The 25,897-nt window shown below is 42.8% G+C and overlaps 1 protein-coding gene across 4 annotated transcripts in view; it reads right to left on the minus strand.

Annotated features, from left to right (window-relative positions):
• Nucleotides 1-3,106: 3,106 nt before the first annotated feature.
• gsk3ba (glycogen synthase kinase 3 beta, genome duplicate a) overlaps nt 3,107-25,897 on the minus strand; it is a 29,744-nt gene continuing 6,953 nt past the window's right edge. Inside the window, exons 2-11 of one of the 4 annotated variants that reach the window (XM_061088012.1) lie at nt 24,223-24,416; nt 17,138-17,221; nt 11,534-11,644; nt 10,436-10,566; nt 9,404-9,510; nt 9,122-9,219; nt 8,903-8,998; nt 7,230-7,416; nt 6,759-6,857; nt 3,107-6,358 (exon numbers count right to left, since the gene is read on the minus strand). In XM_061088012.1, the coding sequence (XP_060943995.1) occupies nt 6,288-6,358; nt 6,759-6,857; nt 7,230-7,416; nt 8,903-8,998; nt 9,122-9,219; nt 9,404-9,510; nt 10,436-10,566; nt 11,534-11,644; nt 17,138-17,221; nt 24,223-24,416 (1,178 nt within the window). In that variant the 3' untranslated portion in view covers nt 3,107-6,287. Of the gene's footprint in view, nt 6,383-6,758; nt 6,858-7,229; nt 7,417-8,890; nt 8,999-9,121; nt 9,220-9,403; nt 9,511-10,435; nt 10,567-11,533; nt 11,645-17,137; nt 17,222-24,222; nt 24,417-25,897 lie in introns of all 4 variants that reach the window. The other 3 variants (XM_061088010.1, XM_061088011.1, XM_061088009.1) reach the window with 3 other exon arrangements.

Here is a 25,897-nt window from a genome sequence, read left to right on the forward strand (position 1 = left end):
TCTCCCCCCTGCAGCATTTACTTTCCCTCATCCCACTCCTGCTTTCCATATTGGTTCTCCCAGCGCTGTTTGTGAAGTTCCATATTTTATGGACCTCATTTCAGACAGCTTGGATTGCTTTTTGGCAGATGCCCTTGGGTTACCCAAACTATTCCGGCCTCCTACACATTCCAAAGGAAACAGGGAAGAGGAAGACCAAAAATATATATAAAATGACAATCAATTGTGGAATGAATATTGGGCCCATATTGTGTAAAATACATTTTCTGGGCTTTTACTAGCTACTTGAAGGGTGTCAGTAGGAGAGGCAGTCAAAGGAGTGCCACCGGTTACTCGCCTCAGGTGCCTCACACCATCAGATAATGGTGGTGGACCACGACCGAGGTGGCAGCTGATGATGGATCCTAATTGGCAGCAGTGGACAATGACTATGGACTATGGTGGCATCAGATCTTGATGGTGGATCATGATCTTTCTGGTTGCTGACCATAGACTATGATTGCAGCAGGACTGCTTGACATATAGTATTGAAGTAATCCTTCAAAATGTTTACCCTCATCAATGCTGCTAAAACCTTTATCCTGATGATGTTTTCCTACACTCGACATCTATTGCACTTCTGTCCATCCTGGGAGACGGATCCCTCACATGTGGCTCTCTCTGAGGTTTCTATGTATTTTTTATCCTGTTAAAGGTTTTTTAGTAGTTTCCTTACTCTTGCTGAGGGTTAAGGACAGAGGATGTCATACCATGTTAAGCCCTATGAAATTGTGATTTGTGACGATGGGCTATACAAATAAATTTTGATTGATTGATTGATTGAAAACACAGCAACAATGGCGCACACACACTCTTATCCCGGTGCCCTCACTCACATGCGTTACAAGGAGAGCTCGCCCAGACTGCCTAGCCTGCCAAACAAAAACAGAAATAAAAGAATATAACCACAAACAATACTTTTTTAAACAAAATAAACAATGATGTAACCCAATTGTCCAAACACAATATCAAGTAAAAATTGCTAAAAAGAAATAAAACTAGTCAAAACCAAAGCAAAAGCAAACAGAACCAAGCAAAACAGCAGCAGGTGAACCTAAGACAAAGAAAACACAATTGGTTAGGCCGGCCATGCTGCAAAGAAACACATTCAATATGGAGGCCACCACTGCTTACCGCCTCCAAGATGGTCCCTTGGTATGTGTCTCACACATCCAGGACAACAGGGCACATGCAGGCTGTGATGGAGGCAGTACGTTTAGTGTGCATGCCACAGCAAATGGGCCTGGCAGGGTAGAAGGTCACTTCAGCCACATACATGTATAACCAGCAACTCACAACCCACAACCACAACCACAGCAGGACAACAGCGGTGATGTCTGTATCTGATAACGATGTGTTTATTTTTAACAGTGAGTTAAGTTTTCAGTTTATCCCTGACCCAACTCATGGATGCTTTGCATCTCCTCATCAATGTTCTGTATGCTCGAAGCAGGTCATAGAGTTTTCATAGAGTGTATCTTTAAACTTTGAAGTGGGTATTGTTTTTGGTTTAGCAGATTTTATGTATCTATTACAGTAATATTCTATTTTACATTATATGGGCTTTTAATGTTGCTGTTTCACAGGTTGTTACTGCAGCAGCAATTATTATTTAACAAGCACTGGGTTCAATGATTGCTGGTAAATGTGAAAGAGGCTTCAGTTGCTGCTGCTTTATTGTTTTATTTGGTTCACTTGACTATTCTCATCATTTGTGTCAGTTTTATGTCGCTAAAGCTTTTTTCTACTGCCCCCAAGTGGTCAAGAAAGTTATTTATTTGAGTTTAAAGCCCAGGGAACAGATGCTGACACATTGGTTTGATCAAGGTTTAAACAAAAAGCAGCCATAATAGGAAATTGGGAATGTGAATGTGTATTTCCTCACTTTTCCTTTCTTCTTATGCAGTTTTTTCCATACACTGGACCTGCAGGATGAAGAGTATGTTCCCACCATGTCTCTGTTGTCTCCAGTAAAAGCAGGTCCTTTCTAACAAACCGTTCACAAACCCTATAAATATTCACTATCTAGAAAGCTTTTGCTTCCAGACCAGTATTAAAGACGAATTTTCAGACAACTGAAGATCAGCTATAGAAATGTGTTAAAAATACTAATGATTACATTTCTGTCATGTAACAGTCGCATATAATGCACAAAGTCCTGTATGGATGAGGTTGCACTAAATTTTTCAGTTTTATTAATGAAGCATTAGCCATCCCAGCGTGCTGTGTGGCTAATCCAGGGAACATCCAAAGAAAGGATCCATCCGCGCCAAGCATAACCGTATTCCAATTTGTGCAATAAATGGTTAAATCATTAAAAAGGGTTCCTGACTGAATGTATCATACTGAAATTGTCATTTATGTTTTTTGAATTAGCTTTCTGTTAGTATACAGACTCTGTTGAATGTTGACTTAAAGTTGCTTTGATGTTTTTATAATGGGCTACCACAGACAAGTGTGTGTTTTCTCAGAGAATGAAAAGGGCTGCTGTTGCAAAGACAATCTGCTTTTCAGATATATTTGTTTCTTAAGGCTGCAGTTTTGCATTTTGGATTATGCACAACGAGAATGAGGTCAAATAGAATTGCTCCTAAAAATAAAGGGTCATTGGCAGCAAGACAAACAGTGCCCCCTAGCGGTGGTACTGGAGCAAAGGATAATTGATAAAATAAGAGACTGATCGATCGTTGGTGCCACAGAAAAAATAAAGCTGGTTATGTGTAAAACCAAAGAATGTTCTTAAAATGTACGTTGGGTAAAAAGAATGCTGTTCTAAAAAGAATTGAATAGACAAAGATTAATAAACATGATTCTTAAGGGTTAGGGTTAACCCTGTGCTTTTGTAAATTTACTGCAAATAGATCCAACTATGCTAAATTGTATGTAGTACACACTCTAGAGAATAAAGAGCAATGACCAGTGTCCAAGACTGATGCATCTGAGTGCTGAGAACATTTGATTGTATTTTACATCTAAGAAGTAAAGGAAAATTGCAAGCTTTTATAAAATGTAAAGGCATCCATGAAGGAGAGACAAAAAGACACTAAAAGAAGATGTAAAGACGGTCTTATTTTATCATTTCCAGGCTATCCTACTCTTTATTTAATGCAAATTACAGTACCAGGGAACTATTCCTCAGAGCACGCAGGGGGGATATTTACAGAGGTGCACATTTAGCATACCTTCACAGAACAAAAGAAAAAACAAAAACAAAAAAAACAAATGAAATAAAAATTTCAGTCACAAACAGAGGCATTCAAGTAGTAGTACTGTTATACAGGATGTTTTTTTTCTTTTCTTTAGCCCCAGTTAAACCCAGTGAGCATTTGGAACAAGTATATATGCTGGTATAATAAAATGAATAATAATATACCAGCACATGTGCTCGCTCGTCTTCTTTTTTGGTAGCTTTTGTGGTTGTTTTTTATTGAACTGGAGTCGGGAAGGGTGAAGTGGTCAGACTTTCCGGTTGAGGGTAGCAACACGTTCATGAATGCAAAATTACAGCAAGCGGGAGACAAGGAGAAAGGCTACATGACTCGACGACCCCTTTAGGTGCTACTGAATTCCCCCCACCCCATCCCCACCCCGAAAATAGAGGAGAGACGAGAGAAACAACAGAAATATCCAGAGAGAAAAGAGTCAGAATACGTTATTGCCTCTGAGGATGGCTCATCACAACTACATCATAGTTTGGCTTTGGTAACAGAACCAACACTGTGAGTAATACAGAAACGGTACTGTATTCGTATATATACAGTATATGAGGCCTTTTTTCTTTTAGAACCCCTGCTGTCATCCACAACACGCCACCTTCCCAAAATTCGCCACACACGCCCAGGAGTCCGTGTGAGGACTGCTGTGTCTTACATGTGAGTGTGTCCAAGATAAAACATCTATTAAAATAAACACTTGTCTATATTTTTCCATCTTCAGTTGAGGAAAAATATCCTTACGATTAACAATGTCTGTATATGACATTAAATGTGCAATGAAAAGGGAGAAAGAGTGGGAGAGAGGGAGGGTGGAAATCAAGTGAGGGAGAGTGTCTGTGTGTGTATGTGTGAATGTGTGTGAGTGGTGGGTTAGCAGGACATTCAACAGCACCAAAGGGAGAGTCACAATATTCGGGTGGGTCGGTGGCGTGGGCTGGGTGAGGAGGGGGCGAGGAAACAAGGCGAAGGTGTATGAAAGCAAAGGCACTCCAAACTATAGTTACACTATACATGACTAGTTCTTGTTACAATAATACAGCTGTCATCTACTGTACTGTACAGGTAAGATTGAACATATGGCTGGATAAAGCTGATCATTATCGTCATCTACAATATCCATGAACATCATCAGTTTTGCCCTGATTCTGGTTTTTCTTTTCATCTTTTATCTTCTTTTTTTTTTTATCTTTCCCTACCCTTCGTCATCTTTGTTTTTGCTCATAAACAGTACATGGGTCTGCATATATACATACCTTGAACACAAAATGGAAAAAGATAAATCAACGTAACATTTAAAAAAAAAAAAACAGACAAGTCAGAATTTTGGTGAGGAGCATTTATACTGTATATACAAATTCTGCTTTTTTTATTTATGTATTTATTTTTATTCGTTTTTTCTTCTTTTTTTTTAAATGTAGTGAGTATTCTCTGTAAATAAGACGCTTGGACAGACTGTACCGAGTGGCTTTATGTGCGGCATATGGAGGACAGAGAGAGAGAGGGCGAGTGCTAGGCTAACACTTCAGTCAGTGGTCACAACACATGAGGAAGTCAGCGGTGGAGCCGAGGAGGACGACCGCCGAGATTTCTCAAAGAGTCGAGGGAAGAAAGAAAAGTGTTCAGAAACAATCTCGAATTCTTCACGGAGACAAAGAGGAAGATCTAGAGTCTAGACTGTGGGGAGAGGAGGTGTCTAGACGCTGCACTGTCACAGAAAAAAACACTGTTACAGACAGAGTCGGTAAAAAGACAGAGAATAGAGCGGTGCCCTAAATCCACTGACGGCCTTAATACAGACGACACAGGGGAACGGAGAAGTGACGGCTGGAGTCCGACTGCGCTTCAGCAACAAACTGAGGAAAAAACAAAAACACCACCACATCTAAATCTATCGTCTTTAGGCAGCGGCAAATATTGCCACTGCTCTACCAGATATGAGCTCACCATAACTGATTTCTGAACCATTGTAGTTAATATACATATATCTATATATACTTTTTATACATAAGGAAAAGTAATATATAAACTGTGTATGTATGCATGTTTTTTTTTTGTATTGTATGTATATATTATACAAGCACACAGGACCAGATACATGTCACATCCATCGCACATGGCGATCCGAAAAAAACTAAATAAAATAAAAAGCCTGCCCGGGAGTAAATCAAAGGAAAATTAAGAACAAGGTCGAGTAAAACTGTTCGCTAAACATTTAAAAACAAACCCCAGGCAAGGAAAAAAACAAAACAAAACAAAAAACGTGTCCAAACATTACCTCCACGGTTGCTTATTTTCCCACATACATCAGGATCGTCATGCATCCATGTGTGTGTGTGTTTGTCTGTGTGTGTGTGTGTTTCTTGAGTGTGTGTGTATACGCGTGCGTGAGCCTCATGCCTTGTTTGCAGAAGTGGAGGTGACAAGTGAGAGGGTATGGTGAACCCCCCCGAGGTGATCCTAACCATACTCAGGCCATGCACTACAAGACAAACCAAAGGAGGGAGGGAGGGAGAGGAGGGTGTGGGGGGGGGAGGCAGAGGATGAAGATGCAGAAAAATGGATCAATGCAGGGGGGGAGGACGAGAGGAGTCAGGGAACAGCTCAGGACTTTTTTTTCTACAGATTGTCCTCTTACAAACATTAGCAGGCTAGCATTGTGTATACATGTACAGTGTACTTTTATCAATAGTACAGTCGACAACACCTTCGGCCCTGCGCATCGCTTCCCCGCTGAAAGAGCACGGAGAGACGTCTTCGATGGAGGATGGAGTAGAGTTCAAACAGCTGGATCGGGGGGGAGGGGGGTGTCAGTCGGGGATAAAAGAGGGAGAGGCTTGGGTTTTGTGTTCGTGGTCGCGTAGGGGGCCGACGTCTTAGCTGTTGAGACGGGACTGCGTCAGCATCGCTCCGCTGGTGTCAGGGAGGAGAGCAGGGCAGAGCAGAGCTGGGCAGAGCTCCCCCCCCCTAGCCGGGGCAATGGAGAGGCAGTGGGGCTGGGGCTGAGACCGGGGTGGGGCGGGGCGGTCAGCGGGCTCAGGAGGTGGAGTTGGATGCCGAGGCAGAGGCGGTGGTGGTGCTGGGACCTCGCTCTGTGCTGCTGCCATCTACGGTCAGGAAGAGGAGATGATCTTAGAGCGACAGAGACACAGTGAGAGCGTAAGGTAAAAGTCTGTGTTGTCATTATTAAGCAGACTTTACAGCAGCTGCACTGGAAAAAAAAATGTAAAGCAGGGAAAGTTTGTTTCCTCCTGCAGCCACTGCTGTGAGCTCAGCTTCAGGGTGGACTCGCACTCCCAGGGGTAAAAAAGTGAAACTGACTCAGTACGATAGGTATGTCGACTTCTGCTCAGAGTTAAAAACAATTTAAAAGCATACACTGCTCAGAATGACTTCTAGCATGATGTTTGGAACAAGGATGAAACTTATTTGCACACTGGCAGCAATAAAAAGCCTCAAGTCTAGCTTCAGAAAACAAGTGGCCAGTGGAGGAGTTGTTGCTCTAACCTGTGGTGGCAGAGGTGTTGGTTGGGGTGGAGGCGGAGGCCTGGCTGCGGGCGTGGGCCGGGATGAGTATGGAGGCCAAAGAGGGATTACTGGATAATTCTGAAAGAAAAAGAATGAGATATGCTGTTGTGTCTCTGTGACTTTTGTAAAAAAGGGGGAAAGGCAGGAAAGGTTTGAAGTAACAAGAGGGATATTAAAAGGCAGGTTAAAAAAACGTGTCGGATTTTTGTATTCTTTTCATTTATAACACAATTTAATGTCCTTTTAGCTTAGGTTGTATAGAATGACATTACAGTATGGAAAATACCAATTTAGGCACCGGAGGACCGTGTTGACAACCAGACACAGTATACCTCCAGGACCGTAATAACCCATGATAATTTCAGTTATGTTAACAATGCAAAACTGACACTATACGATCCATAGTCCTCCTCTCGGTTAATGGATCCGTGTGAACTTCAGTGGTCATACCTTGGGTGGTGAAGTTGAAGAGGGAGGGCTTCTCTCTCCCGTTGGGCAGTTTGACGTTGGGTTCGCGCAGCTCGTCAAAGAAGGAGTGTGCGCAGGCCTCCAGGGGGGTGAGGCGGGCCGTGGGCGTGTACTCCAGCAGGCGAGAGCACAGGGCGATGGCCTCGGGGGGCGTGCGCGGCCGGAACACCTGAACACCAGTCAGACACAAAGACAGGTGTCACAACGGAGAACGTACGAGGTATAGTCAATTGTTGTCAAGACATTCCACAAACACAAACACATACACAACAAGTAGATGTTTCCTACACAATGGTTGAACTGATCTAAATGCTCATGTCACATGTAACACGATGAAGGTATATGAATGAATGAATGGATGGATGGATCTGATTGTTGCAGCGGTGAACAGTAGTAAACTGATTGCAGTAACAGCGAGCGACCACAGCAGGGAGTCCAATAACCTAACAAGAGAGCCTGCTGCAGCCTGCTGATTGGATGACTCTGTTATCCAATGGAGCAGCTGTGGGTGGGACTGCTGAGGGGGAACCAGGTAGAGAGAATGTCCCTGAATCTTTTACTGACAGATTGATACTTCATAAAACTTAAAATGAAAGCATTAACCATGAGAGATGGGTTCATATGTCATTATCAGACTGAAACAGAGAACAGAGTAAGGAGCGGCTGAATGAGCAGGGACTGGCCATCTCATCTGTATCCAGTCTGCTGTTCAGATTTGCCCTGAGGTTTCAAGGGCAAGTTTTACCTGAGATGACACGGGTTCAACACCATCACCCACCCTACAAACATGTTGGGCAGCATTGTTCAAGTGTTCCTGAACTCACAGCTGCTTGGGACTTCACTTCAAATTTTGAAAAACGTTCATCTATCAGGTTTTCATTTCTTCGTGCTACAGATTGTTCAGAACAAAAGTTGGAAAATATTCTCACTTTGATGGACAATTTCTTTCCCCAGCCAGTTTAACCACCAGGGGCTGAACAAAATATTGTGGCACAAGCATTTTGACAGGTTTTTGACAGGACTGCGGGAACAAGAAAAGCTCTAATCTTTAAGTATAAAGTTTCTTTATGTTTTGTCATTTGTCATCCCCACTAAATGTGCAACCTTTGCTTTCATAAGACGATTTGAAAAAGGAGCAAAAGGCCGTTGGATGAGAATATAAAGCTGCCACATTGAATGGGTAAACACTACTCATGTTGTCATGAGCCGAGCGTCGTTGTGAGTTCAGCAGTTAACGCTGTTTCTCAAAAAAAATAGGAGCTTTATTTGTAATAGCTTGAAGGTTCATTTCTCTTTTCTTTTTGTCAAGTCAGCCTCGTTAACACTTGTTAACATGGGATTTTAATATTGTATTAATGAGACTTGGCGATAGGGTGTTACACATATATATGCAAATCTCATCAGCCACTGGCAAATCGTGATGAAAACTATGTAGTGTGAACTTGGCTAAAGAGTTTTATTGCAACTGTTTACAACTTTATTATTCTATATATTTATCCTTTTAAAAACACGCGGGTTAGTGGGACAGCAGCTGTATTGGATGGAGGGTGATGTCTATGGAGCAGCCAGCAGGTATGTGGTCTGAACAAGCATGGAGAGATGAGGCGGGGGTGAATCTTAAAGAAGTAAAAGGGCTCCTGTACCTGTTGACTCACCTTAGTCCAAGGATGTGCCTTGATCTGGGGGAACTTGAACTCGGTGTAGTTGGGGTTCATCTCACGGATCTGCTCTCGGGTCGGGGTGCCGAGAACCTGGACAGAACGAGATGACAGGCAGAACACAGCGTTACATTCCCTGTAGAACTTCTTCGGACACCTCAGTGCTGTGTATAGATTTTACTCCATGTGAAACCTCCCTCCCCCCCAAGTTTTTACCTTGATGATTTCAACCAATTGATCCACTCCACTGTCACCAGGAAAGATTGGCTGCCCTAGCAACAGCTCTGCCAGTACGCAGCCGGCTGACCACACATCTGAAGAAAAAGGCAAGTCAATGACAAGAAGACGAAAAGGGAAAAAATACGACACCAATCCACTGGTGTGATGCAAAAAAACACACAACACTTGATGATGTTCTCTTCTCTTTGTCAACTAATTAAAATAATGAGTAAAATTCAATAACCCACTTAAATGTAGTGAGAGCTGGAGTCAGCTTACCTATACTGGAAGTGTAGTCAGTGGCACCAAAGATGAGCTCAGGGGCTCGATAGTAGCGAGAGCAGATGTAGGAAACATTTGGCTCTCCCCGGACCAGCTGCTTAGCACTGCACACACACACAACAATAATAATCACCATCATCAACATCATCATAGTCACCGAGATCATCAACCTCCTACTCTGTAGCATTTTGGGGCGAAAAGAAAGGAAATATCGACCTTAGGAAAAGCAAAGTAAATAGGATTTGCATGTGTGAACTAAAAAAAAATACTGCCTACTTGCTTATTCCTTATAAACAACACTGGGTAATGCAACACAGACTCTAACTTGCAAATGACAGACAAGGTCTTTGAGAAAAATCCTTTAGTTTATCCCTTAGTTTTGACTTTTTAGTTTGGCCCATGTCCAATCTGCTAACATGGAGGGGTATATTGTATTTGTATGACCTAATCTGCAGTCAAACATCAGAGGGTGATCAAGGCACTTTGTTGTCACTTTTTGGGAGTGGTCACCTCGACCATCTTTATACAAAGTCTAAAGTCTAATATTAACACTACAGGGTCCATATGTGTCAGTTTTATGAGCAAAGGAACAGGTCAGCAATTTGAGGAACTACACTTCTGATCGATACCATTCTCACGTCTGTAAAATGCCTATGAAGATACAAGCAGCAGCCGGTTAGCTTAGCTTAGATTAAAACCTGGAAACTGACGACTCAGCTCTGTCCAAAGATAAAGAAATCTGCCTGCAGTACCTTTAACTTCGACAAATTTTAAAGTTGGAAAATCACTTAAGTGCAGAATAAGCCTGGGAATGTGTCAGACTATTTTGCAGGACACCTTGTCATTACTTCATATTTACTAAACAGATAAGAGAGTGGCCTTGATCCTCTTGTCTAAGACTCAGCAATAAGGTGAATAAGCATATTTTCCAAAATAATAATAATAATCCACACTGCTCCTTCAAATGCCAGGGAAAGCCAGGTCACGGTTGACTAAATTCCACAAAGTTGTGCGTTCTGGGTCGCTCACCTGCCAAAGTCACAGAGCTTGAGCACAGCGGTCTCCGGGTCCAGCAGCAGATTCTGGGGTTTGATGTCCCGATGGCAGATTCCAAACGAATGGATGTAGGCCAGACTCCTGAAAAGCTGGTACATGTACAACTACACGCACAGAAACACACACACACACACACACACACACACAGGTTATGACTACACAAACAGTAAGCTCAGTTTTCATTACAGGGTTTAAGTCTGGACACAACCACTCTAGAATCGATTTCAGCCCAGTCAAGTGTGTAATGTTTTATCAGCAAATGTTTAGAGGACAGAGTCACACTCCACTTCTTTAACTCCTGAATCTTGTTAGTCAGGCCGTGTAGCGATAAAATAAACCATTTTCCTGCAACTGCATGGTCTGCTTCTTCCCTCCGATTCAATCACAGCACTGGTTATTTTGGTGGACGGTGCACTGGGGTATATAAACTGATCCATATATATTTCATGTTATACATGTTGACCTTTCATATACACTTTTTAAAACTACTCAGAATTTAAAATAGTAATGTATTCCTACATATTTGGAATTTAAATGGAGCAAGATGAAGACAAATTTTTGTTAAAACGAGTAAACGCATGAAAAGTCACTTCAAAATGTCCTCCTTTTACGGTGTTTAAATGATAAACTGTGGGTTTTTGTTTCAATGATTTCACTGCGATTAGAAAGTAATTGCGAGTTTTGCCCTCTCAAATTATTCTCACATTTGTTTCACATATCTGTCAGAGCCAGACAGTTTTACAGTGTGGAAAAAATAAATCATATTAGAGGTGGAGGTGGTTAACTTTACTTTGATGGGTCACTATCTTGCTGATTCTTTACCATATATATATTTTACTAATAAAGTATGTTTATTAATTAAACTGAAGCATAAGCAGTGGTGATACCTGGTGAATTAGCCTGATTAAATAAAGTAGAACGAATTAAGAAAATGAATCTGGACATAACTGATTCTAATATTAAAATACAGTGAGATATCGGTAAAATATCTCCCTGTTCTTGTTAATAAATGATCAAATATATTCTGGTTGGTCATGATGGTTACAGACACAAACAAACACACTTTGATACCTTGACAAAAACCATGGGCAGGGTCTGTTTGGCTCGGCTGTAGTGTCTTGCCACTCTGTAGACAGTCTCAGGAACATAGTCCAGGACCAAGTTCAGATACACTTCATCTTTCTGTTGGAGAGAAGCACAAACAAGAAATAAGAGGTTACACCATGTGCACAAACACAACCCAGATGAATAAAGCAGAAAAACTGGAAATTAAGACTTTTGCAGAAAAGCAAACAGAAGAATTAACCCCCACAAGACGCCGTTTTAAGGCTATAGATCCAAACAAAATTCCATGTAAATAAATTGAATAAAAATTACATTTATGATCTATTTATGCACACATTCATGCACGTCTCCTTTCTTTTTCTTTTCCCTCCCTCTGTCTGTACTCCCTCTCGTTTCCTGTGTCTAGTGTGTCTCCCTGATGAAGGAAGCTGATGAAACTCATGTCCTCTTTCACAGCACTCGTTTCGATGTCTCACTGCAGGATTCGGCCCCTGCCTTCTCTTTCCTCTCTCTAACTGGGGATCCATTGTACAGGGCTCTATCCCAAGGGCAGGAAACACACAGGCATTCGTCATGATGGCCTGTACTCCAACAGCGACCACAGACAATGATATCATTTCCTCATTTCCTGGTTGGACGAAGCCCGCGTTGGAGGGCTGGGTCGTGCACGTTTGACCCTGAAAGGATGCTGCATCTGAGGCTTCTCTACCCAATTATTCCAGGACTTCCTGTTTGAACTGAGTTACTGGGTGTTTCTCGTGAAACTATTGTTCAGGACGTTTAAGTCACGACCGCAAACCGCACTCGTGATGAAATGCAACAGTTGGGAAATATTTTTAGACACAATGCACCTTATAAACTGCAAAGGAAGTTACCCTCAGACATCCTCAGTCATGTAGTCACAACTCGCCTGCTGCTCCTTGATAGTGTGTTGAGAGGGAGAGCAGCAGACGTCAGATGACACATTTGGACTGGGTGACGTGCAGAATACTTCCGCTATCAGCTATGTGATCTATGACTGGGAGCTGGGTTTTTTTTTATCTGATTTTAAATCACAATATTCTACCACATCAAATGATGCATTACTCCATCTCTCCCTGCTCTGCTGCTTTCAGATAGGCACTGAACTTAACACTGAATGCAAAAACACAAATGTACGAGTTAGTTCACTTTTTTTGTGTGAAAAGTCTTGGAGGAAACATGTCGGCAACATATTGTGTTTAATGGACCTGGAATCTTGGAGGCGATATCACCAGAGAGCTGGACCGAACCAGTGGGGAAGTGAACGTGTGAGAGGCCGCTGTCGATGACCAGTGTCTGACCAACAAACACACACCTGTAGGACTTTCTGCCTCAGGATAATAAATCCAGGCTTTCAAATTAATTTAATAAAGTTGTTCTCTGCTGTTTCTCTCTTCCCCTTCTACTTGGTTAGGGAATTGGTCCGTATCCGCCTCCATGTGCGAGCGTGTGAACAGTCTGCACAACATGCAGCCTCGGCGATGAACAGAGCTGGTCTGCAGAGCACAATGAGCGAGCTGGACCTGTGAAAGCTCCCAGTCAGACGATGTGGTACACCTCTGTCAGCTCAATGCATTGCTCTGTGGTGACTGCACTCAGTGTGCTGCTCACACTCAAATGATTAGATAGAGAGACGGATGCATACAAACAGGGCTGCAGATGCTGGTAACAAACAGCAGCATTTTCTAAACAGCATTTAAAGACATTTAAACACGTATCTGTCCCTGCTATCAACCACACCCCGTAACACCCCTGTCTCTCTCCAATAGCCACGTGTGTATGTGTGGGTGAACAAGCCCTTTCCTCCTTCACCAGCAAACCTCCCATTGATAACATTTGTGACGGCTGCAAGGCCCGCTCCGCCTCCCGCTAGTGCCACCAAAGCTATATTTAGCCTAGCAACAGCGATGACTCACTTCCTGCCTCACTACAAAGCCACTTCCTTGGCTTGTTCCCAGATGGTTAGCCGGGCCGGGATCTGATTGGCTTCTCACTCGCTCCCCGGCTAAATATTTCAGCCTCTAATTGTCTGAGGAAATCGCTTGCTCCTGAACAACGGCCTCAGCTATCCATCAACGACAATCACTGTTATGTCATGTTGCAGGATTGACGGATGGAAGCGGTGCTGTGTGTAAGACACAGCTGAGCAGGACACGGCATACAAGTCTAGTTTATGTGCTTCCTGGTCAGGTGTCCCTTGTTGAGTTTGGCAATCATACTTGACAAATTACATTACAAGTCAGCACTTGATTTAATGCAAATGGCAAACCAAGTCATTGCAGTCATTTGCACAACAGTCGGTGCTAATGAATCTGTGAAATTGAGGAGGATGACAGAAAGATGAATGAATGAGGACAGATACAACATCACAATGCACGTCTGTGAGTAAGTCTATAATATGAATAAAATGAGCCACGTTCATATCATCTTATACACATGTCCCATTTCTCTCACTGTTTCAGCAGCTCTACGGACCGAACACCACACCTTACTTAAAAACTGGAGGCAACGCTGTTCAACCATATGCCGCCTATTAACATGTGTAGGTGGTCATATATTTTGGAGTACATGTCCTGTATGTAGGGTCTGCGTCATAATCCCTTATATCAAATAACCCAATAGATTTTCACCACGAGAAGGACCTGTGCGAAACTGTGCTGCAGACCCCTGCATCACATTTTCCACCTCCTCTCTGTGCATAATAATATGAACCTAGTAATTTTATTTGCCCATCACATAAAGTGTATGCTATGTATTCATGCTCTCTATCCTTTCAATCAAAAGTACAACAGAAGGGCCTTGAAATTATTGTTTATATTCTGCTTCAATGAACAATATTATCAGACAAATTTTCATTTCAAATCTAAAAAAACAAATTGCCACACAGAAATACTGAGGCAATGAGAGTATCTGAGGGTTAGGAGCCAGGGACGTTGCCCCCTTTGCAGTTGGTAATCCAGCCTAAATGTGAGAGCTCATTACATCAAACATTCAAATATAAAAAATATATAAGTTCTGCAGAACAACTGACAAAATTAGCTTGTTTTTCAATAGGTAAAGAAAATAGAAACAATAAAGTCCTCGGCATAGAAAGACAACAAAGGCTCCACTCAAGGCTTTTGAAGACTAAATACCTTTGTGTTATATACTTTCAAATGTAATATTCCTAATTAAGTTGTATTTGTTTAAATGTATTGGAAATTTTTGTCAGCACAGTCATTGACACATTGGGATCACATGGTGTTACTCAGTAGGAGGACTGGTGGGTTCTGAGTCTTTACAAGATAATTAAGCCCAACAACACGTGGGTTTATATCTTCATGCCTTGAGTGGTTTATGAATCATAACTAACGTTGATGAAATAAATTCAACAAAACCTGAGAAAGAACTGGATGTTGGAGCAGAAATAAAAGCAGGTAACTTCAACCTGCTGCCAAGAGTGTTGTGTGACAGAATGTTGATTTGTACATCAGATTATCAAACTGTAGCTAAAAGCAAATGTGCGCAAATGTATGTAGATGTGATTTGAGAGTCAATAAAAGCAGAGGGAAACTGTGTCAGCTGAAAGTCGTGCACTCTTGCTGTGAAGAGTTGAAAGTCAACCCGCTATTTGCTAACCTGCCCACGCTGTTTGGAGCGGTGGCCTCCTGTTTGAACAGTATTATACAAGTGGTTAAAGGGTAAAAGCAAAAAGCACACCGTGTGTGTCAAGCACACCACATGGAAGTGGTTACATAAGACTACCTGTGCACATGCTGACGGCTCCAGCTGCAGCAGTCCTGGGCCATCTCACAGCTGCACCCAGCATGAACCTCACATCAGGACACCAGCAGCACCTACATACACTTGACCTGACCTCATCTTGTCTTTTCGTCAGCCTCAGTTTGATGTGTCATCTATCCATCAACTTGCCGGGCAACTACATATTCGTCCACCAACCTCTCTTTCCTAGTGACATTACCTTTTCCCCTACTTCATTACTCTTTTTTTCCAGCTCAGGGCTCTATGGGTGGTAAATCCCCACACCAACATGGTGCCAGTCTCCATAATTAGCCCAGAGTCATACGGTGAGGGGGGGCGGAGAAGGGAGAAGAAACGTATACATGAAAGCAGACACAGGAGGGGGGGCTTAAAGGGTCTAAAGGTTAAACTAATCTAAAATGCAAACAGGAGTTGCAGATTATTAAAAATCATGTGATCGTGAAAGGCAGGTTGGGCCGGAGTAGGGCTGCTCAGTGTGTCAGTATACCAAGACCGAGCCGCCTGCCCAGTGGTTAGTGGGCTCATGGCATGACAGGAGGGGTGGGAAGAGGGTGGGGCTTAAAGCGTGGAGGAGAGGGATTCTTTAGGCTATAATTAACCAACACCCTCCAGTCCAGCAGACTAATGCCCCCTACCCATCCTCTCCCACCCCTCACCATCAACACCACTCTATAATCCCAGACAGCTTTCCATGGCCTCAGCGAGTGTGCGACAGGGAAGCATTCCTCACCGCAGAGTCATGGGTATAGTCCCGCCAGCCTGTGTGCCAGCTCCATGTGGGTCTATATTTGACACATGGACCTTTGCCTGTTTGTCAGCTAGCTGAATGACATAGTCCAGCCTTGTAGTCTCCAGGGGAAGGGCCGACGGTTGACGGAGACAGACAGAAGGGCCGAGAGGGACTTCCCTGTCATGATGTACAGAATGTACTAATGTAAGGCACCACAGGCCAGCAGGCAGACAGCTGAGGGGAGATGGGGCCAGCACAGGGAATATTGAAAAAATAGCATAGGCAGAAACTTCCCAGGAAAATAAAGACAAACTGTGGCTGATGAGTGAGGGAAAAACCCCAATTTTGGGAGTTTGTTAGAAAGTGCTTTGACCGTGAGAGAAAGCTAAATTATTTTACTAATCTCACTGCTCACTCACTTTAAATACCCACTAAGCTCAGGGATAGGGTTGGGCCTCGAGGTTCCAATAGCAAGGGAGGATGCAAAACTAACATAACTAAACACCTTGGCCTGCACGGTATCCAAATTAACGAGATTAGAGGTTTCAACGTGTTGCGCCGGTCTTCCTCTCCCTCAGAAACCCAGACATCCCCCTCAGTCAACCCTCAGCCAACAGCCAGCACCTCATAGCAATCGGGTAAGTGAAAATTAAGTAACATCTGTCTTACCCTTTTCTGCGTTGTTGCAAGTGCAAGTGCACCAGCAGCCCACACAGACGCTCCTAATCGTATCTCATCAACGCCCACTAACTGCAGCTCTCTAAACCGTAAATTAATCGCCTGTTGCTGTGTTGTCACTTTAGCGGGTTTCAATGTTACAGTTACACTGCATTGAATGAATAAAAGAAACAACATTTTATTAAATCATGTCATTCAACAGCAACTGCTTGAAATGTTTTTTCCACGGTCCATAAACTGAGGTCAGTTGTGAATATGAATATGGCCTGTGTAAAGGTTTATGAAAAATAAATATTATTTCTGTGAAATGTTCTGACCCAGCCTTTTAAAGAATCGAAAACGAGAATCAGTAATTTTCCTTCTTCTCATTTTAAAAATTAAGCTAAAATGAAGATACAACCAGAGGGAAAAGAGCTGACCTTATCACCACTGGAGTAGAAGAAGTAACGCAGACGGACGATGTTGCAGTGGTCCAACTTCCTCATGATCTGCAGCTCACGGTTCTGAAAAGAAAAAAACAAACATAAAGGACATGTTAAATTTAAGATTCAGACATTTTCTGTGAGTCTGTGAACATTGAAATCTTGTTGTTTAACCCAGAGAACAACGAAGGGCGGTTTAATATAAGTGTTATGACACTTAGACCTGACAAGAATCTGGAAGTGTTATGTGTCAGCAAATCAGGGTCCAGCAGTAATGGTTGCAATATGGCCATATCGAATGGTGCTTAAAAAACCTGCATCACTACACATCATGACACATACTAATAATCCTCCAGAACACACAATTGTCTTGTTGTCAACCTAGTCACTGTCACAAGCTTGGCGCACTAAATTGTAAGGAATGAGAATTTGGAGAAAAAAAATATGAAAGTGGTAGCTGCAAAAGAATGTTGATAAACAGGAAAGTGGATACTCATCCCTTCGTGGAAGATCGGATCCCACGGGATAAAACATGACGACGCGATTATGCAGGATGTGAAAATAAATGTGTTTACATAATTATTGGTCCAATTCAGTCTACACAGAAAAAGGTTGTGCATATGGACTTTTTCAAGGACGGGCAGGAATTCAAGCATTACATAAAGGTAAAACAGCTCCATTATAGCTCACCACGTCACCCCCAGTGCATTGCGTGTTGATTTGATATAAAGTGCTTGTGTAACATTGTGCGGAGTGCGGACTCCACTTTAGACACTGCGATAAGAGGATGGTCAAAAAACAGAAATGGAAACAATACACGGACAAAGCCGGTCAGTGGTAGATTCATATATTGATATGCATTCTATTTTTCGGAATATCAGGGTATGACCTTTACATAAAATAAACACCTGTTTTCCCCTCAAATTTGCATAAATTGAAATAACTAAGCATAATAAGCAAGCTAACTTAATCTTTGTTTCATATCTGGGCTCAGTGGTTTCTGGGAACAGCGAGGCGTTTCCATGCAAGAGCTCGCTCCCGTACGGAAGAAGTGAAATAAGAAAGCTAAACAATAATCAGCTTATAGCTCACTCATACCGAGCAGATTCAGGTGCATGTACAGCACCACCTGACACAGTGACTCCCCAGTACGATAACTCACAGGCTCATTTCCTGTTGACAGACTGAGCTCACTGGCTGAGAAGCAAACAGTTAAACTGCGTGTTGTGTGGCTCATTAAAAAAAAAGAAGCCAGTTGAGCAACAGAAAAACCTTCAACCTACACAATGCTCACCGTGGATTTCTGGACTAATACAGTTTCAGGATGTGCAATTAACTAGGTGACCACACCAATAGATCTAATTGGTTAAAATGGATGACATAGATTTTGGGGGCCGATGGTGATATTGGGGAGTTTAAAATTTCACATTCTAAAGTATTGGCTGATCCATAGATTTAAAACAAAATAAGCAATGCTTCCCAATATGTCATTAGCAAATCCAATATTGTGAAAAGAGCTTGATGTAAATTTGTTCATTGGAACGGAAAACACCTGAATGAATAAAAACGGAATGAAAATCTGGTTGAATGGACCAATTAACCAACAGATATTAAGTTTACCATCATATTGGACTATGCAAACCAGTGAACTATAATTAAGCAACTATATGCGAGTGACTGACAGGCTGACGAGCTCAACTACCCGACTGTCTGAATGTGCTGCCAGCTGACCCACCGAGTGGGTGACTAATGAGATCCCCTGTTACGTGGGTCAGATCCACACTGGCTGGTGCAGGCAGATATGCTGTTGCTCTTCCACACGTTTCTGACTTTTTATGAGGATTTAATTCACACTCAGTCATTTTTTTTAACAGAGCAGAGTGAGTCGACTGTCCACCTACACCCCCTCCATCCTGAAGCAATGACAAGCACCAACACGTACAGTTCACACAAACCGCCCTCTGCTTTTTCTCACCACACACACACACACACAACCCTCAAATCTTGAAGTGACATCATAGCATGTGGGTCACAGTCCAGCCATTGAACCATCGAGCGCTGCAGGCAACGCCCTCGTCTTCTTGCGGAGTCCTGGGGAGTGTTTGAGGTTGTGTTTCGCTTTATGTGTGTGTATGTGTGTGTGTGTGTGTGCGCGTTGCAATGTGTGAGAAAGGTGGTACCATGTGGAGGAAGAGCAGACGGGCGGGTCAGTGAAATCCTGCCCAGCTCCAGTTATACTGCAGTCATTCCTGCTGACCTGTCATCCTCCAGTGTGTCAGCAGAGCAGCAAGCATAGACCGAGAGAGGCAGAACGAGACAGATGGAGGGGGGAGAGGGGGAGAGTGTGAGGGAGATAGTGAGGGAGAGAGTGAGAGAGTGAGGGAGAGAGTGAGAGAGAGAGAGAGAATGCCCAAATTGCAAGCTGCTAGGAGTGCCACACCTGAGCGCTTCAATCTGCTGATGTAAACTGCAAGACTAATCCACATCCAGTTCCCAAAAAGATTAACAGCAGAGGGCAATCTCACAACAACCCAATACACACGCATAGTCTTCCAGTTCTAAAACTCTTAACTGATCGGTTAGTAAATTATATGAAATGCAGAGAGTGGCTCAATCTCAGAGGAAAAGGTGATAGTCTATATATTTATTGTCATTAACATTGCTAATGGTTGATGTCACAAAGGTATGTGTCTGATTCACTTAATTTAAACTTGCATGTTTCTTGAAGATTTGCTCAGTACTTTGGCTGCCCTGTCTGTGGTCAGTCTCAAGTAGAGTGTGGATAACTCGACTAGGGCTGCCGCGATTCGTCGACGTCATCGATTACGTCGACGCTGAAAATGCGTTGACGCATTTTTTTTTTTAACCGCTGGGCACATGCCGCCATAGACTATGCATGCCGCGGCTGGGGGAGCAGTCGCCCCGGCGCCCTCCCCTCCACGCAGCCGGAGGCTCGGTGTGCGGCCCGCCTCAAGTTGGGTTTTTTTTTTTTTGGGGGGGGGGGGGGGCGCCTCACGGCGTCGCTGGTGCGGGGGCTTCCTCTCTCTTGGACTGCGGGCTGGCGTCCGTCGCAGGTGCGGACGGCGGCCTACTCGCGTCACCTCAGCTACGGCGCCCGCGGGGGGAAGCCTCCGTTCGCGCGGGGGGGGGGGGGGGGGGGGGGCGCTAGACTGAGTCCCGAACATGTGGACATGCTGACATTGTTACATTACAACACACATGTCTAACTGACGTTTGAGTTTGATTTTGTGCTGGACACCATTGTTTCTTATACTTTAAAAATGTTGCACTTTGTTAAATATGCAGACCTAACTTTTTTATTTTGATAAGGGGTTAAATAGAAACTTTGATATCTTTTTGAGTTGCACTGCTGACTTAACTTATAAGCCCTCTTTTTTATTTATTTTTATCACGTTGGAGTTGCTAGTTTAAACCTACAGTTTTGCACTTTAATATTTGAGCCTTTCTTTACATTTTGTTTTGTGCTGCATTATACGATGACATACAGTTTGTTGTTGTCAAAATAAAATTAACTGAAATTAATGGTCAATTTGATTTTTTTGGAGGAAAATTAGTCGTTTAGATTAATCGACTAATCGATAAAATAGTCGTCCGATTAGTTGATAGAAAAATAGTCGTTAGTGGCAGCCCTAAACTCGACTTTGGAAGTTACTTTTGGATTTGGGTCAGGCTTTGGTAGTTTTCTCTTGGGCTCAAGACATAAAATTGCGGCCAGAGCCTCACTCTAGTCTCAACGCCCTTCAAATTTAATCAAACAAATGGACATTATTTTCAGCTTGTATTTACAATGTATTTAAAGTATACCATAGTTTGCAACTTTATCATATTGAAGAAATGTATCACCCAGTGCATTGATGTGGTTTTAATTGTGATTGAATATTTAGCTACACAAGGTTGTGACTACACAAACAACACCTGTTAGTCATAAACATTTATCAGTTGTTATTTCTTGACTACTACAAAAAATATAGACAAAAAGCAATGCTCCATAAGAACAAATACCAGATATGCTCTCACACTGTGTGTTAGTTCATATGTGAGCATCCATTTTCCAATAGGCCGACATGTGATCCCTCAGATGGGAGAGGAGAAGGACCCATCCCATAATGCACCAGGAGCCGACTGCAAGCCCACCAACATTGTCTCACACATTTATCAGCTACACAATAACACAGATCCTTTTCACATGATTAGTTTGAGGAAAAGGAACAGTAGAAGGCAGGTGTTTGGTTGTGTGTTTGCGTGCAGCGTGGGTACACACACTCGACGGCGCGTGCTTGGCAGTCATGTGAGGAGTCTTAGCTCTCGTTTGCCTAATTTTTTTCTTGTAACAAGCTGTTCAGAAGGACGGGCTGAGGGTGTGTGTGGGAGCAGTGAGACAGAAAAGCTGATACACAGCAAGAGACTGCCGAGGTCGAGGATCTGCTCTAAAGAAGAGATTGAATGATCTTTATCTGACCACTGAGCTGTTTAAAAATGCAACCCGCTAGTGTGCTCCAACCACAGGCAGGATATGACCTCACCGTGGCCGGCCTGCAGTCACAAGCAGAGAGGGGGGGGGGTTGTATCCCTAACAAAGATTGCGCATCTTGTGACAGATGGCTGACCCCCCACACCACAAAGGGACCTCATTTATATTGTCTTGTTTCGGGAAGCTGTGACCCAGCACCTGCTGAAACTCTGTGTTGAATCTGCATGAGGCTAAGCCCAGGGCAGAGAGCTGCTAAAGTATTTAGGTGAACCGGTCGGCTCAGCGCAGCTTTCCCAGGGCGAGCGAAAAGACTGCTACAAGCAAACACATGAGACTCAGTGTAGTTGTAGTTTGTCCTGCCATCCCCCTTCATCGTTATGCTGCGCTTACACACCCTGACCCTCCTGAGTCCACGTAAATCAATCCGAAGGAGACAGCAACTTATCCTTATAGTGGAGGGAGAGTGAATCAGGTGCACATTAAATACATGTGTTACTTTTCTTCTTTACTAATTTAATAGTCATTTTCATGGGGACAAGTAGATAACATGGCACACTTCTGCAGGTTTGAACAAGTTAATATAAGAGGGTATAGTAAATCAAATTTAAGACCAATGTCAATAAGACATGAAGGAATACCTGAGTCTTACAATTACTAACACTTTACCATGACTGAAGTCGCAGAGTACAGAGGAATCCTTCAAACTCCATATTATCTCGCAAACTACTGGCAGAGACAATAGGTATCAATAGTCTTTCCCACATCCAAGCCAAGTGTTACTGAGATAAATACTGTAGATGTGTTTCTAGATAGTTATCAGTTACACTTTGCTCTTGTTAAAGTGCTAATATCTGTATCATTGAGAAAGAACTATAATAAATGGAGACAAACTATGCATTTCATCCAAATATTTCTCTTAAAGTATGAGACAGAATATGTAATATTTGAACGTATTTAAAACTTTTTATGGCATACGATTTAGATTACAAAGAGTTTGCCTTTTTTGACCCCACGGATACCCTGCATGGACCATCAGTGCTGGAGGCTGGACTTTGTTGTGTTTGGACAGAGCCGGGCATTACGTTTGTCATCTTTGTGGTAAGCTAAGCTAACTGGCTGCGTGGTGTAGCTTCATATTTTGCATACAGACATGAGACATGTGGTTTTGGTCTCAGCACTGAAGAAATTTGCTAAGAACAAACAAAGAGGCAAACGTTTGACCTCATCAGTTTCTGTTCTCTGAGCTGGAACTATGTGTACAAACAGAAACTGTGCAAATACAAGGCAGGTTATCTAGGTTTTTCAGACCACATGTGGATCCATTAGAGTGACGCATTGTATTGCATCATCTTGACTGTGTGCCCTGTTCACTATTAACTGAGAATAAACAGGCATACCATTCATAAAAGTGGTGTTCTACAGCAGAAGGTCCTATGAGGCTTCTCCATTAAAAAACATATTCGGTTCTCAAGCCTCAACCTCGAGTGAGTGGGGGAGTTGATGACGCTTCTTAAGTGCGACAGACGCAAAAATCTAGAAAATCATGTGATCTACGCAGCGGAGTTAATACGTCACTTCCTGCCTCTGTCTGCTGCACCCTGCTGCTCCACCTCTCTCCTGAAAAATGCGGAGGATTTGTTGCTGTTAACAATGCGACTTTGCAGAGAACCTCCCACTGTGCTGTGCGTGTGTGAAAGGCATTAAACGCCGTTGCCAATTCTCCAGGTTTTACCCGCAGGTCGTGTCTGAAAACGGCTTAATACTTGTTTATTACAAAAAAAAGAGATACAAAGGTTTTTCAAATAAGGAGATACATGTATAAAAAGTGTGAGTAAAGAAGTCTTTTGACCCACGGAATGAGGAATGAGGATATCCACTTTCGACCAGTGGATAAGAAGTTTGAAACTGGACCTTATTCAATTATATATACAAATCCCGTTTCACCTTAGCCCGATCATGTTGGGCTCCTCTAACCTTTAAGCCTATAAAACTTCATGAGAATCTTAACAGCTGTCCTGCAGGCTTTGAAGTCTCAGTTATTTTATCTGTGAGCTGGAAAACCGCAGCGGTAATACCGGCGGTAGCCCCCCCCCCCCCACCACTGACAAGGGGGCATAGACAATGTCGCCCCAACCGAGTGTCAACAAGGCCATCAGTCAAATCTATTCAAAGACCAAGAGGAGGATTCCAGCGGAGCTTTGCTTGGTAGGAAATATTTTCTCAAAACTAAATCTGACAGAGTTAATGGGTTCATGTTTGTTTGTGGATGAGGAGACCTTCCTACCACTACAACACAGAAACACACGAGAAGAAAATACACTCATCTCAGAATGAATGTGTCAATAGAAAAGTTCTGAGCTCCTTTTGTTCTGCAGATTCTCTGATCTCACTGTTCTTGTGAAAGATCACTCCATTCATGTCTCTCACAGTTACTCAGTCACCTTCATTGATTGAACAAATTTCTACTCTGGTTTACGTAACAATGTAACATGCAGCTTTTCTCTGTCCTTTTCTTATCTGTTATTGACGAGTGACAAAGTTGAGTAGGCTGAAAGATAATGTGGATTGTGTGAGGGCATGTTTTTTTTACCTTAAACCTCTTGTCTTGCAGGACCTTCTTGATGGCCACCAGCTCTCCGGAGTCGCAGAGCTTAGCCTGGTAGACGACGCCGAACGAGCCGTTGCCAATGACCTTGGTGTCTGTGTAGCTCACCTCCTGTGGCCGGTCAGGGCCTTGGCCAGGAGTGGCCACAACTGTTGTTACCTTGCTTCCATCCTTATCCCCTAAAATTGGAGAAATAGAAAAAAAACAGATGCTCAGAACAAGGTAGTGATTTTGCAAAGATCAAAACAGACAAGTTGAATACTTTCCCAGAGCCAAACTGCAGCATCTAATGACGGAATTTGACAGTTGAACTTCTCTGCTGTCAAATGGTTTAGCTGAGACAACCAGAACAATATGGCCTCCTTCTTTAGATCCAGCCAGTTTAACCCCCATTGGTTCAAGCAATGCTTCCTGCAGCTGTTGTACCAATCTGCTCCCATCTGACTGGTTGACTGAAGGTGACTCATGCCTGAGCTGATACAGAGCATCTAAGCTGCAAATATGTCTCAAACAAATACTTCAACTGTTTGAACACCATGATTAAATATGATTGAACATTGTTTATGGTGACATAACTTTGATATTTAGTAAAGGAAATAAAACGTATGCAACTTTTTATCTAAAAAGAAACACTTTAATTCATTGCATTGACCTCCTGACCCAACAGATCTTTGATTTTTTAGTATAAAGTTCGGCTAACTTTCTTGATCCATCCCAACAATACAGATATATCCAACTATATCGCCATTTACTTTGCCACCTTTGCTTAATTACAGTGTCTGATTTCTAATTGCATGCCAGCAACCCTGAATCAAAAGTGTGATGCAATGTCTCCATCCAGCTCTCCCTTATACACAGACATCCATTCAGCTCTGTGACCACTTCCACTACTGGCATACAGGCAGAACAGCTTTGACCCCCATTCCTCGATTGTACCTTTGAAAGGAACAGTGAGGCGGATTTAAGGCACAACATTTTAGAGTTGAACAGGCTGTGTAAAGGAGGCTAAAGGCCAAGCATCCACCACACTATGCGACAAATCCTCAGAACACCACCTGCATCCCCTCTAAATCAATATCCCTACTGGAGGGACTCATGTCATATTAGTGTACCTCTCCTCTTCACAAACAGCTGCAGAACAGCGTTGCATGTTCAAATTTAGGTGAGTTGCTGAGACAGAGGTGAAACACATTTGTCAACAGCCCACACTCATGATGATGAGTGGATTAGTGCTGCTTAATAACCGTGGCATGGTGTTATTTAATGGAAATGTTATGCATCAAGCTGTGGTAGCAGACCACCTTCACATAGAGGACACGTGTGATCATCTCGTGCCGACTTCTGGCAAACTCCCAGCAAACAATTAGAGTGTGTGTGAGTTTCAACACCGACACATCACAACATGGTTAAATAAAACATCCATGGTTCATATTTAACACTAGAAACAAAGTCAATCTTTGTCTGCGACACTAACTCAGAGGTTTACTGGTCTGATCCATTTTCATACCCATGGCTGGGCTTGTTTTTAAGCAGGGGCATTGATTTGGACACACATAGTGCTTTCGTCAACACACAGTTTCACACATTGGCAAAATGAAAGAAATGCCTTTCAGTACAAACCCAGGACCATACAAGGTTACACCCCCAAGTTAATATTATT

This window comes from Limanda limanda, chromosome 16 (assembly GCF_963576545.1).
Source record: "Limanda limanda chromosome 16, fLimLim1.1, whole genome shotgun sequence".
Lineage (NCBI taxonomy): Eukaryota > Metazoa > Chordata > Actinopteri > Pleuronectiformes > Pleuronectidae > Limanda > Limanda limanda.